This window comes from Desmodus rotundus, chromosome X (assembly GCF_022682495.2).
Source record: "Desmodus rotundus isolate HL8 chromosome X, HLdesRot8A.1, whole genome shotgun sequence".
In the NCBI taxonomy this organism is placed as follows: Eukaryota; Metazoa; Chordata; class Mammalia; order Chiroptera; family Phyllostomidae; genus Desmodus; species Desmodus rotundus.
Window position 1 is genome coordinate 44853755 of NC_071400.1, and position 15240 is coordinate 44868994.

Consider the following 15240-nt stretch of genomic DNA (forward strand, 5'->3'; position numbering starts at 1 on the left):
TTCACATGTCTACAAATAGCAATGACTACATATTCTTCAAGAGTAGTGATAGATAGTTTGTCTTTCTCCTACCCCCTTCGCTAACTCTTCATATATAATGCCCTGATGGTAAATCTCTTTCTCTCAGTGAAAGAACATAGCAAAGTCAGTGGCGATCACGCACCTTGGTAATAAAGGGCCTTAAGGAAGGAGTGACGATCCATTCCCTGAAATAAAGACTTTTCTATTTCCATTTCTCGCCGGGTCAGCTGTTTGCTCTTTGCAAATCTCTGTGGCAGGCAAAGGATGCGCTGACGCTCTGAGATCCTTTCTTCAATATCTTGAAGACAGTTCTGTATTGCTTCAGGGGTTGCCCTCAGTCTCGTCCTCTGAAACCAGAGAAATGAGAGGGCGTGTATTAGAGAGGACACACCCTAAAAGGGATGGTCTGATGCCTCCGGTGAGGAAGAAGATGATCAGAGCCCAGAAATGAGCATTTATCATTGTGGAAGCTAATAAGTCAAGGAATAGCTTCTCTTTTCCCTAGGCCCCTGTCCTAACAAACCAAAGAAGGTTCAGACACAAAACTTAGTTTTGAGAGGACTAAAAATAAAAAAGTTCTCAGTGCCAAGTGACGAGATATTGCTCTTCATTGTCCAGAAAAAACATCGCTCCACTCACCTTTTCACCTGAAACATGGCTCTTCCAGATCAAGATTTCTGTTTCATTGAGCCCTAGTTCCCTGAGAGAAGCAGTTTCCTGGTCCTTCTCATGTAGGGTTTGGAACTGGGACAAAGTCATAGTCCCGGCTGCTTCCTTCCCAAAGGGCTTGTACATAGTACCAGGAGCAAAGCTCTCTTTCTTAGATACACATCTGCAAACCAAGAAGGAAAAGAGTAAGAACATCTTCAATTTACCCACAATTCACAGAAATGGAGCTCACCATTAAAAAAGGCACAATGAAACTCATAGGCAATTTGTCTTTCATGTCCTACGCTAGGCTGAAGCACCGCTGCAACTATGCCAATAGTCCCCTCATCCAGGATTAATAAATAACTGAGTCAAATATTTATTTATTGAGTACCTACCATGCATCACACACTGTGCTGGGTGCTGAGGATTTAATAGTACAAAAAGATAAAAATGGTTTCTGCTTTTGTGGAAGGACAGTGGAAGGAGAGACAAGTCAACAGGCAATAACAATTATTGGGTTGTAAGTGATACATGTGTTATAGAAGACATAGGAAAGGTACTTAGTGGAATACGGGAGAGTTTGTAGAGGAAGAGGCACAGAAGTAAAACCCTGCCTAATATGTAGATGTGCACCAAGGAAAGGGGGATGGGAGAGGAGTGTCCCATCCAGGCGTTAAGAGATATCACCTGGAGGTGAGGCTCTATGATACTCAACTTGTTTGCAAAATCAATACTTACTCCTCAATGGACACAGAGGTGTCAAGTTGATGCTGAAGGAGGCTTTTCAGCTGCCTCTCCCCTTCTGTTTCCAACTCTTCCAGGACATGCTCACTGCTCTTCACACAGCTGTTTACCCTGGAGTAGGTACAGGGATAAATACAGAAAGTAGACGAAATAGTGAAATCTCAAAATATATTCTTTACCTATGTTATCCACCTTTGGTGATCTCATTTGTTCAAAGACCCTTCTCTAACAATTCATTGCCCTTTATTAATCATTATGCAAACATTTATTAAATACCTACTTACATACAGCAAATTGTAAGGTACTGATGGAGTCAAAGATATTCAAGACATAGTCCCAATCTTCAAGGAGTTTCCAACTTATTTAGGGAGATGAAATATATGTGTGTGTGTGTCTTGTGTGCATGTGCCTGGCAGAGAGGGGAGTTGGGAGAAAGGAGAGGGGAGGGGAGGGCAGAGGAGAGGAGAGGAAAGGAAGGGTGAAGAATGACAATACAAAGAAGCACATGCCAAATTAGTAGAAGTTCACAGAGGTAAGATAATTGGGAGCTAGGAGGGTAAATGAAGGAAAGAAGAGGGAGAACAAGTATGAGATGTTCTGGGGGATAATGGGAAATTCAATTTAGCTGGCATTACAGGGATAATTAGACTCAGATTGCAAATGGCCTTAAACACACCAACTAAGGGGCCTGGGCCTTAATGTACAACCTGGAGTAGATACGGGGATAAATACAGAAAGTAATTTATTAGGTAGTTAAGTGACATGGTACAAGTGATGGTTTAGGAAAAAGAATGTGGTTATAACATACCTTATGGATCCATAAGAAAGAAATCAGAAAAACTATAGCTAGAAAATATTCAATTTATCAAGGATAAGGTGACAAAAGTCCAAACTGAAGTGCTAATAGTGGACACAAATGAAGAGTTAGATGAGAAAGGCCTTTTGAAGGTAGGGGTCAAAGAGAAGTAAAAGATAAGTTCCAGATTTCAAGCTGTGAAACTGAGAGAACTATGGTACCAATGAAGGAAAGAGGAAGCTCCACATGAAATAAATGGTTTGGAAAGGGAACATCAGTATTGTTTTAGCCACGTTGAGTCAACTACCTATTACAACTGAAACGCCAGCATGTTGTTCCAGGAAGCATTCAAAGACATAATGAGTCCCAGGTGAGACTCTAAGTAATATTACCTAAAAGGAAAGGGAGATATGAGGGAACTGTTGCACAGATAAGTCTCAGGCTGAACATGGAAATATCAAGTCATCTGTAGTGTCAGGGGCTAGAGCTGTGAAAGAGATGTCCAAAGGAGAAAGCATCGAAACAAATGTGAACAGGGTCATAGCACTGTACAGACTAGGTACTACTGTGTAGAAATCTAGGTAATGCTAACATGAGCCAACTCACCATAAATAACTGAAACCACTTATTAGAGTATAAAGAAATGGAGGAGCCACTTAAGTAGGCAACAACAGATTATAAAAGACAAAAAATTGAGCTAACTCCATGAGGAAAATAAATATTAAAATACTTTCCTTATAAAATAGCTCTTTATTACTGGGGCCCAGGGAAAGTATCCCTCATAATTATAACCAAGATTTTCATGCTCTACAAAGACTTGTACCTATTTTGGGATATGTTAAAATATACTTAGGCCCAGGGTTTTAAAAAAAATCCCTTTTAAGTATCTTAATTTTTATTTATTACTTAGAATTCAGAAATTTCTTACTAAGTTTAAAGTGGCTTTGAAATGAATAAACCATAGCTAAATATATCAGTACACATGCATCCCAAAAAGAAATGTTGAGTAAAAAAGAGCAAGTCACAGAAAAATGTATACAATATTTGTCCATGTATGTAAAGTTAAAAATGGATAAAAGGAGCAACATTTTGTTTAGGGATAAATTCCAAGGTGGTAAAAACTATTTTTTTAAAGCAAGGGAATGATCAGTACAAAATCCTGGATAGTGGTCCTCTCACCGGGGAGAGAGCAGCAATTGCATGGGGCACACTGGGGACTTCTAAGGTACTAGTACTATTCCAGGACTAAAGCTTGTAGTGGGTATGAGTCTATTATTATTCTTTAAAGTTTATATATACATTATTTTGCATGTATGAGATATATCACAAGAAATATTTTTAACAAGTCATTTTGAGGCAGGGAAAATCAGAACCAGTTTTTAAAAAGATGCAGAAAGTGACAGTGGGGAGCCTAGTATCAGTAAGAATTTTAAATACATCCCCCTATGCCAGAGAGATTATCCTCCTTGCACAGTGAATACAAAACTAATTTAATGAGGATACTTTAAAAAGGCTTGTGTACTAATTGGGAAGCTCAAGCTTTCAACAATGACCCGCCAATTTAAAGCTGCCATTTCCTGCAAAACCATTAGGGGGAACTGTTCGTAGCACTGCCTTCCTTTTCCTGACCCTGAATCGATTTTGCACTTGCCTTCTAAATTTGTAGAAAGTAAGTATCACTTACTTTAAGATTTGAAAACGCTACGTGCCCTGGGGGCCCGAGCACGTCTTCTTTAATACAAAAACACTGCAAATAAAGGGCCCACCCTGGTCCCCTTTCTGACAATAAGGTGGAGGTAGGGCGTTGGAGCTGGCCTGGGTTTCTCACACGGTAGACAGCGGTTGGCCAAGACCCTTTTACCTGAGGGGGTTCATGTGCAATAGGAAGAAGCAACAGCGTCCCTCCGGCACCCGGCACCCCGCACCCACCCCGCGGCTTAGATGCCGGGGCTGCAAGGGCTTTCCTATGGGAACCGGCGGCGGCCGCGGCCCTTCCTCAACTTAGCCCTGCAGGCCCGCCTAGCCTGTCTCCCCTGCATCCTCCTTTGTCTTTTCTCTCCCATGAAACTGTACCCCGAAAATGTGACATACCCCAAACACAAAATAATAAGAGCCATTTTAAGTTAAAAGGTAAAACAGAGCTCCCTTCGTCGCCTGCTCTCAGACAAGACCTTACCTCTTCATGCTTCCACAGGCCCTTATGTCTAATTTGGGTAAATAGACTGCGGACTTCAAGTCCCAGAACTCTGCGCGGCTGACCCGAAGGAGACTGTGCCGGAGTGCGGAGCTCTGGGAATTGTAGTAGCGCAAAGGTACAGAAAGAGAAAGGGAAAGGACGTATTGAATAACCGATAGATTGTAAATTGTTCAAATATTTCTCTTGAATTTCTTTTAGAGGTTAAAGGCAACACCCAAAATACCCAGCTCATAAACCGAGAAGTCACCTTTGACTTCTTGACCCTCTCATTCGGTATCACCAAATCCTGGCACCTTCAAGTTCTCTCAAATGTTTCCCTATTTGCCATGCTTCTGCTTCCGAGGACGTATTATCCGGCTTACCCGCTGTTTTCAGTGGGGCCAACCAGAGAAGGAATCCACCAATGCAGCCAGAAGTTTGACAACATCACTTGCAACGATGGTTCCCCTCTTGTAACAGACGCTTACAAGACATTTACTTCCTGACACTCAGAATCCCATAGGTATTCAGGCCTGCGAACATTTTAATTATAGTGAATCAAAAGAGGGATATAGCATAGTATTTAAGAGCATGAGCTCTTAGTTCCTGGAAATGGAAATACAAATGATCTTAAATATATGAAAAGAAAGTTGTTTAATCTCACAAGTGACATGTAAATTTCAAAGTAACTGACCATAAAAACACCTGAGCTATAACCCTCAAGGCTACACAGTTCATCAAAAACACGGAAAATCCGAGAAACCGTCAGAGCCAAAGGAACCAAAAGAGATGTGGTGATAACTAAAGATAATGTGGTAGGTATCCTGGAACAAAAAAAGGGCCCTAGTAAAAACTAAGGAAATATGAATAAACTTGCACTTAATGATAAGGCTCATGAGCTGTGACAGTTATGTTGAGATGCTAACACTAAGGCAAACTGAGTGGAGGCATATGAAACTCTGTACTGTGCAACTTTTCTGTAAACCCAAAACTGTTCTAAAAAATAAAGTTTATTTTTAAAAAGCACACTAAACTCACTTTTTTGACCTGCCAGATTGATAAACATCCACAAGTTTGAGAACACACTTGTTTTGTTGAGATTGTGGGGACATAGGCATTCTCGATACATTGCTACTAGGAACATAAATTGGTACCTCTGTGAAAAGCATTTGAAATCATAAATGCACATTCCCTTTAGCATGACAACTGAATGTTGTATGAATGGTATTCTCAATGCTATGTATCCTCATGTATGTGTGTGTATATATATTCACTGCAACATTGCTTATAACAAAATACTGAAAACAACTGAAATATCTATGATGTGATATATCCATTCAATGGAAAACTGCAGCAGTACCAAAGATGAACAATGTCTCTATGGACTGCTACCGAACAACCCTAACATATATTTATTGCAATAACAAAGTGCAGAACAAGGTATATAGTATCCTTATATTTGAGTAAAAGGGTGGGGGAATATGTGTATGTGTTTGCTTATATATGCATAGAAAACCTCTGGGAAAACATACAGACAAGTAGTAACTGAATGTCTTCAGGTAGAACTGAACTGGATGGTGAGGTAGAAGAGTGGGAAAAACTCTTGATATTTTTTGTACCCTTTGAATTTTGAATGACATGATTATATTACCTAACTATTTTTAAATTAAATTGAACACTTTTTAGATCACAAAAAGCCAAAAAAAGCATCATGAGTTTGGGGGGTTGTCATAATGTTTGGATTTCTCAGTTCCCACAGTTATTGACAACAGAGCATATTAGGCAATCTGGACTTGAACTTTTGCTTTGGCAAGTTACAAGACTATATGAGTTTCAATAAGTTTCTTTAACCTATCGAGGCTAGTTTCCTATCTGCAAAATGGGGATGATACCTCAGAATAGAGTGACTATAAAGTACTATAAAAAGTATGGTTTTAAAGTCACTTGACAGGGTGGTCATCTATGAGTAAATATTCCAAGGTTATCTAGTGGGTGCAGACATATTCAAACCGGCTGTATTGCCACGCGCAAGTTAGAAGACAAAACCAAAGAGCAGTTACTGGAAAACATTGTATTTCCTACCCTGTGAACTAACAGATCGAAAATCTCATGGGAAGTATTAGTGTGGGTCATATCATAGCCTGCACCAGATAAATCCTATATGGTGGTAGGGCTGAATTCTGCTGTTCACCCAAAATGTCCAATTGACACGTTAATCAATAAGGAAATGGAAAAATACACCAAGGCTGCTAGTGTGCTTGTCCCTTGGGAAGGTGGCAAAGGGTGAAACCAAACTATACTGACCTATGCACCTCAATGTTCATAGCAGCACAATTTACAATAGCTAAGTGCTGGAAGCAACCTAAGTGCCATCAGCAAATGAGTGGATCAAAAAACTATGGTACATTTACACAATGGAATTCTACGCAGTAGAGAGAAAGAAGGAGCTCCTACCCTTTGCAGCAACTTGGATGGAATTGGAGAGCATTATGCTAAGTGAAATAAGCCAGGCGGTGAGGGACAAATACCAGATGATCCCACCTTTAACTGCAACATAATCAACAAAAGAAAAAAGCAAACAAAATATAACCAGAGACATTGAAGTTAAGAACATTGTAACAATAGCCAGAGGGGAGGGGGGAGGGGACAGTGGGGAGAGGGGTTTTCAGGAACTACTATAAAGGACACATGGACAAAACCAAGGGTGGGGGTAGAAGCAGGGGAGGGAGGTGGGTTTGGCTGGGGTGGGGTGGAGTGGTGAGGAGAAAATGCAGACAACTGTAATTGAACAATGAAGTAATTTTAAAAAATTTTAAAAATCACAAAAAACTATACTGACCATCATACCAGACTTGTACACAACTTCCAATAAAACATACAGCCCCTTGGTACTGATGTGGTTCACACTACACTTCAAAACTACTAGGTGGGATGAGTGGAGAATAAATGGTTAAAAATATATACTCACATAGGCTCAAATTGGAACTGGAAAGCAAGGTCATAAGGAAGTACTGTATGTACCTGTGCATGACTGTAGCCAGACCAAGCGATAGGTACCAAGGGACAAACATTCGGAAAATTGCACTAGAAGAGAACCAGGCTATTTCTAGCTCTGCCAAACTTATTAACTGTGAAATAATAGCTATTCTGTTTCCCATGACATCTCTCTCCCCATTTTAAAAGGACATCAACCTACAGTATATAAAAAAAGCTTTGAGATTTCTAGATGTTATTCATGGGCACAGAGATATTAGCAGGAGGTAATTTCACCCCTAGAAGAATTTATGACAAACTGAGAAATATACATCATTTGTCTTTCATACAATTTAACAGAGTTAGTTTAATTAAGCCAGAAGCTCCTCCTTAACATAGACATACTTTCAGGATTTGTTCTTTTTGGGTGCTTCGTTCACAGCACACTTCTGATGAATATAGTATGAAGCAATTGTAATTTCCAGATATGGAAGATGCTAAAACCAAAAATCTTCTCTTGAAGAGGGATAGCATAACTCGTGTCATATTATGTATAAACAACTGTACATGCCTTTCATATTCCCAAAATGAGATAGCATAAATGCTGTTAGAGATAACAACTATAACATGTTTTTCAAAGAACAAAAAAAGTGGTCAAGCACAGGGAAAGTGTAAACACAACAAATTAAAGAATTTTCCTTCAGCTAATCTTAGCTGACCTTTAACAATGGTTAGGAGGGGCTCAGGATTCCAGCATCTTACACAAATGTTACCTTAAAATTACTGGCAAAAATAGATTATTTCTCATCATTTAATTAATATTCATTTAACAATATCATGTTGAACAGAATCAGAAGGAACCTTAGAGATGATTTAGTCCAAGCCTCCAGATTCCAGACAGCACACGGAAATCTACCAGTAAGTTCTACAGTGTTACTGTATTGGTTTAGAAGCCACTTCATCCACTGACCTCTTCTATGTCCTGGAAAAAAGCACTAGTGCTTCCAGTGCAAAACCTATAGGAGTACTGTAGCCTGCTCTTTCTTTATTTTACTAAGGAACTTTAGAGTATTAGAGTAAACACTTACTGGTAGCGAAAAGGCATAAAAGAATCACAAAACTTCAAAGAAATGAAAACTTGTTTATTTCGGTTGGGAAAAACTTAATATGGTCCAACTTTTTCATGTTATGGACAAAAAATAATGTGCAAAAGAAATTGTCTAGTTAATTAAGAAGCACCAAGACAAAATCCAGTGTGTCCTCCAATACTGAATGTGGAACTTAATTTATGAACAGACTACTGGAGTTGGATCTCCAAAAATAATAGAGAACATGTTTTTATATAGGGTATAATAGTAATAATACTGGACTTAAAAATAAAGATTACTCAAGATTATACACAAAAGCTCTTTACCGATGGAAATCATCCACAAAACTAATTGGTTTCTGGATTATTTTCATATTCTAGGATTTGAGTGGTAACAAAAACTTACCTAATAAGAAGCTTGTACTCTGAGGGATTTGGATAGGAAAAAAAGAGGTCATGTAAGTTCTGATATTTAGTTTACTCATAAGGTGATGCAAATCACTAATACTCATATGAAAAATATTTTCTTCCGTTAATATGTACCCCTTAGGATGGACTTGTGCACTCAGTACAACAGAAATTCAGCTCAGTATTTCTAAGGAACTAAGCTCTAGTCATTAAAAACTTTCACGTAGTTTATTTTGGTGTTATAGTTTTATTTTTTAGGACATCATCTTTATTTATGAGTTAGGTGAAGCACGAAACACAAAAGATAAGATTCTTCTCAAGCTAACACAAGACACCAGGATAACTGTACATCAAAAATAAACAAATTTCCTGAAACTTGCTCTTTTAAAAATAACCCAATTCAAGACTCAGACCCACTCTAACTTTGCATCTTGTCTCTGAATTGCTGTAGCACACTTTCTGTAATTCATAACACACTTCCTTGTACTGTCTGTGTTGCTTTTATAAGATGGATAATAATTACATCTCAAGCTAGATAGCAAGTTCCCTCCAGAAGAGACACTTTACAATATCTACTCCTACTACATAATAGGCACCCATCAAAGACTAGCTGGCATTAGTTTTTGGAAGGCATTTTTCTATGATCAAGTGGGAGTGAGAAGGATAATATGTGCTGGTAGTAGGATATGGAATCTAGGAGAGTAAGATACAAATTACAAAACAAAGTCAACATCTAATAGGTTGCTTCCTACACAAAAAAGTTAATATAGCTATGATTTCCTAACACTAAAAGCCAATATTAAATTTAAAAAACCCTAAACACACACATTATTGCAACCAAAGATTACATACTGATTGTAGTTACTATATTTAATACCATCAAAATTAGTAGATAATGTATACACCAAAAATAACATGTTAAAGATATGGTCATTCAATCAAAAGCAATCCTGATACCGTATTCCTGCTCCTTATGAAGAGGATCCTGGAAAACCTGAGCTACTTCTTCTACCTTCATTTGCAGCATGCCTATGGGGAGAAAAAGGCAAGCATCATCAGTCTGAGATCGAAAAATGCCAGGAACATAGAAACTTACATTTTCCCTTCAACATTTAATTTCTACAACTTTACATATTGATTTTTATGGCTTTAAGTATTATAAAATACAGAATAAAAAAGGATTCATCCATCTGTTTATAAACTATGAAAACAGTGGACAAGACTGTTCTTGAGTTGTTCTCCCAAGCTTTCAAGCAGATAGCAATCTACTCGACATTTATGTTTTATTGAAGATAACTATTAACTGCTTTTTACTCATTACAGCCTAAAAGTGTCATATTGAGTGGTCATTAAATTGAGGGTATAGAGTTTTGTAGGCCTTTGCTGGCCTATAAGAAAATCAGTACACTGAATATATTCACACTTCTGTTCCTTTCTAATGATTTCTTTAACCCAGTGGTCCTTAAATTTGCTCAGGGGAAGAGTAAAACAAATCCCACTAATTTTACCATATAAAACAGGAACTTTCTGCAGTAAAAATATGCTTTTGAAGTAACCATGATGATCTGAATTTTTCTTTTAACACGCAAATAAACTTGGTCATTTGTTCTAGTGTTCATTAATGCTCACTAATTGATAAGAGATAATGGTGCCAACGATTTAAGAAAAACTTTATAAGGGAAAAACTAAAAATTTGAAATAATATACTTTAATTTTATTCAGCCAATTGGAATGCCCCAATGTTATTCAGCTTCTAAAGTATAATATGTCATCATATCTTATAGGCACCATAAAATCACACCTATGAACAAGTGATTTAAATAATGTTTGTCTCCTGAAAGGTGAGAAAAACAATGTACATTGAGCCTGGCAAAATACATCTCCTTTTTGTAGTAATACCTAACTGCAGGGTGAACTTTTTCCCTCTTAATAACATTTTTTGAGGTGAAAGAAACATAAATGAATACTGCAACAAATCATTAACTTGAGGCCACAGAATCAACATAAGCACAATATACTTAATTTGCTGATTGATACATATTAAATGCAAAGCAATACATTTATAAAAAATTAATCAATGTCAAGAAATACAAGTCAGCATTATTAAGAGATCTTTACTATAAATATTTTGTAATGCCTTCAAACTGAATTCTCAGGACTATTCTTGTATTAACATACTTTATATTTTTAGGAGTTTCATTATTTATGGGCAAAAACTGCATCTAGGTAATTAACTACCTTGAGTTCTAGTCCCAAAATATGTTTCAGTGATTGGTTCCTGCAGGCCTACTAAATTATATATCATATTAGCAGTTGCATGTAGTAAGTAGAATTTTTGGAGAAATATGCTATAAACATTTTGACATTATTAAAAAATAATTGTACTGAAAAAATATGAAAATGAAAAATTCCATTCACAATAGCATCAAAAAGAATTAAAACACTTAGGAATAAATGTACCAAATGAAGTATAAGACCTGTACACTGAAAACTATAAAACATTGCTAAGAGAAGCTAAACAAGAACTAAATAAATAGATACTCCATGTTCATGGATTGAAAGACTCAACAGTGTTAAGATGGCAGTTCTCTGTAATTGAGTAACAATAAAAATTTAAAAAATTACTAAAACCTTCTATTAGTTGTAATAGATTTTTATTTTGCTTTTAGATTTTCTTGATAACAATTTGATCTACAAAAGAAATCCATTTTATTCGTACTTTCAAAAAAAAAAAAAGATGGCAGTTCTCCAACAAATTGATCTACAAATTCAGTATAATATCTATGAAAATTCCAGCAGGCTATTTTTGTAGGAGACAAGCTTTAAAATTTACAGAGGCAAAGGACCCAGAATAGCCAAAACAATCTTGAAAAACAAGAATAAATTGCAGGGATTGCACTACCCAATTTCAAAATCTCCTATTAAAGGTACAGTAATCGAGACAATGTAGTGTTGACATAAGATGGCCACAGAGATCAATAGAACAGAAAGAAAATCCAGAAATAAAAACTTATATTTATGGTCAGTTTATTTCTGACAAAGATGCCAAGGCAATTCAAGGGAAGAAAGCACAATCTTTTTCAACAAATAGTGTGGGGAAAACTGTGTATCTACATGCAAATGAGATTGAACTCCTACCTCTAACTATGCACAAATAACTCAGGGCAGGTTATTAATCTAAATGTAAGAGTTAAAACTGTATGTGTAAAATAAAACACATGTCAATCAACTGATGAACGGATGAAAAAATGTAGTCTAGTCCATACACTGGAATTGCACTAAAAAGGTATGAAGAACTGAAACATGTTACAACAGAAATGGACCTTGAAAACATTAAGCCAGACACAAAAGGCCACATATCATATTATGCCATTCATATAATCTTTCCAGAAAAGGCAAATCTGTAATGACAGAAAGTAGACTAATGGTTGCCTGGGGTTACTAGTAGGAATGACAATTAACCACAAACAGGCAAGAGAGAACTTTCTGGAGTAATGGAAATGTTCTAAAACTGAATTATGTGATGTTTGCATAGCTCTATAGCTTCAGTTAAACTGCTATGCATTCAGATGGCACATCTGTGTATTTAAAATACAGGTTGAGGCAAATGTATGTTTACAGTTGTGAGTATGCACAACACAGAGTTTATTCTTGTATTATTATTTGTTAACTATTGTATTATTTTTCTATATGAAAAAGTATAAAACTACTTTTGCCCTGCCCTATATTTCTTAAAAATTACTCTTCTCCCTTAAAAAAAAAAGACTCTGGTAAAACTGCTTCCAGCCAGCCCCATTCTGCTTAGGGGACAGATGTTGTCTTCACCTTAGCCCACAGGTGGCAAACATAAGGCCGGAACTTGTTTTATCTGGCCCGGCACCTTGTTTCTACCCGGGGCGGGGGGGGGGGGGGGTGGGCAGCGTCAAGTTCTCACTTAACTGTTAAGGAGTAGTTACATCTATATGGTCCTAAAATTACATTTGGCCCTTTGAAGGCAACTGTGAGGCTGATGTGGACCCTGGTGAAAATGAGTTTGACACCCCTGCTTTAGCCTATTGCAATTATTTCAGGTAAAGATTAAAAGACTGTCACAGAAAGTTATGAAAATAACTAGTCATTAAAGCCAAACATAGCTTTCTAGTGTAATTCTTTTTAAGTTATGCATATAAACATTATTAAATTATATTAAATTCACTGTCAAATAAACAATGTACTTTCTTAAAATGCTCTTTTAAGAATTTATTTATTTTTAGAGAGAGAGGAGGGGAGGGTGAAAGAGGAGAGAAACATCAGTGTGTGGTTGCCTCTTGTGTATCCCCTACTGGGGACTTGGACTGCAACCCAGGCATGTGCCCTGACTGGGAATCGAACCAGCAACCCTTTGGTTCGTAGGCCAGCATTCAATCTACTGAGCCACACCAGCCGGGGGTCCCCCAAATTTTTTTTTCAAAATGGAGGTAAAAGAAACCACCTCAATCAATAAATCAGATTCTATTCTAAAAGATGGAAGATGAACAAAACACTTTAATTGGAATTTAAAGGCAACTTTTGACATCTCAGCTTTTATATTCTTCACTTACGAGAGGGCTAAAAGTAACTAATAAAAATATTTGTAGCACTGACTGGTGTGGCTCAGTGGATTGCACGTCATTCCACAAACCAAAAGGCCGCCGGTTCAATTCCCAGTCAGGGCATGTGCCTGGGTTGTGGGCCAGATCCCCAACTGGGGGGCATGCAAGAGGCAACTGATCAATGTTTCTCACATCGATGTTTCTCTCCTTCTTATTCTCCCTCTCTTCCCCTGTCTGAAAATAAATAGAATCTTAAAATATACATATTATATTATATATAGTATATATAATACACTATATAATACAATATTACATACAATTATATATTATATTAGTATATAACATATTATATATAATTATGTATAATATATAATTATGCATAATATAATATATAATATATAATTGTATATGATATGTAGTGTTATATTATATAATATCATTATATTATATTATATTATATATAACATATAATAGTATTATACTATGTAATAATATATAATAGTAGTATATTATTATATTATATTATTTTATATATATATTAAAAAAGCATTTCTTATCTGGACCAAAACATGGGGACTATAGCTAATAATACTGTAATATGTATTTGAAAATTGCTAAGAGAACAGATCTTAAAAGTTTTCACCATAAGAAAAAATTCTAGCTATATAAGGTGACAGATGTTAACTAGACTGCTAGTGTTGGTCATTTTGCAATGTATACAAATATTAAATCGTTGTATTGTAACTAATATAATGTTATATATAGAATTAAAAATTTTTTAAAATACCCAGGGTGGCTGTAGGTGGAAGTTTGTATTGGGGGGATAAATGGTGATGGAAAGAAGAAAAAAAGTAAAAAATATCCAATCCTGAAATATCAAATTTAAAATAATTCCTCAAACAACAAATATTGACATTGGGTAAAAATGAAGTATAATTATGACATATCACAAAAACCCGCTCTGCTTCTCTAAAATGATCCTGGAAGCATTTTAACTAAGAGCTAGTTATATTACACTGGATGAGTAAGAATGTTTTACATCAAAATAATAACAACACGGTGTTCATCCCTGGCTGGTGTGGCTCTGTTAATTGAGCACGGGCCTATGAACTAAAGGGTCGCCAGTTTGAATTCCAGTTAGGGCACATGCCTGGGTTGCAGGCCAGGTCCCCAGTAGGGGGCATGCAAGAGTCAACCACACATTGATGTTTCTCTCTCTCTCTTTCTCTCTCCCTTCCTCTCTCTCTAAAAATAAATAAAATCTTTAATAATAATAATAATAATAATGTGTTCATAGACCAGTATTAATGGGACTATATTTTGGAAATATCACAAAATTTCTTATGGCATTTTAGTTACTCTAAGAATTCTTTTGTGCTCTGAATAGCAGTCAAAATGTTATCAGCAGCTATTAAATAAATATGAGGTTCTAACCCATTCAAGACTGCAATGATCATGCAAAGTGTCCCAAAGTTGTGAAGCTTTCGGACACTTCATGAAAGAAGCAAAATGCAAGGAACTTTCAATAATGGCAAGTGTAAGATTTTCCACTGCCCATCCCTTTATTGTGATGTTTGATAAATATCAATGGACACAATGCTTTGGTATGTGAACAAACAAAAAAATGCTTCTCCTTCATCCCTACCTCCCCCTCTAAAAGAAGTAGCTCCATATATTTACTATTTTTTTGTTTTATTTTTAGAGAGAAGGGAAGGGAGGAAGAAAGAGAGGGAGAAAAACATCAATGTGAGAGAGAAATATCAGTTGGTTGCCTCTTGTACGTGCCCTAACCAGGGACTGAACCCGCAACTTA

At 36.6% G+C, this 15240-nt stretch overlaps 1 protein-coding gene across 4 annotated transcripts in view; it reads right to left on the reverse strand.

Annotated features, from left to right (window-relative positions):
• The window catches only part of RBM41 (RNA binding motif protein 41), a 219495-nt gene that overhangs the window by 94940 nt on the left and 109315 nt on the right, over positions 1-15240 (reverse strand). For 2 of the 4 annotated variants that reach the window (XM_045188491.2, XM_053917412.1), the window contains 6 exons: positions 9814-9885; positions 6843-6935; positions 4772-4921; positions 1411-1527; positions 661-853; positions 164-368 (listed from right to left, as the gene is read on the reverse strand). In XM_045188491.2, the coding sequence (XP_045044426.2) occupies positions 164-368; positions 661-853; positions 1411-1527; positions 4772-4836 (580 nt within the window). In that variant the 5' untranslated portion in view covers positions 4837-4921; positions 6843-6935; positions 9814-9885. Of the gene's footprint in view, positions 1-163; positions 369-660; positions 854-1410; positions 1528-4388; positions 4446-4771; positions 4922-6842; positions 6936-9813; positions 9886-15240 lie in introns of those variants that run through there. The other 2 variants (XM_024551598.3, XM_071220310.1) reach the window with 2 other exon arrangements.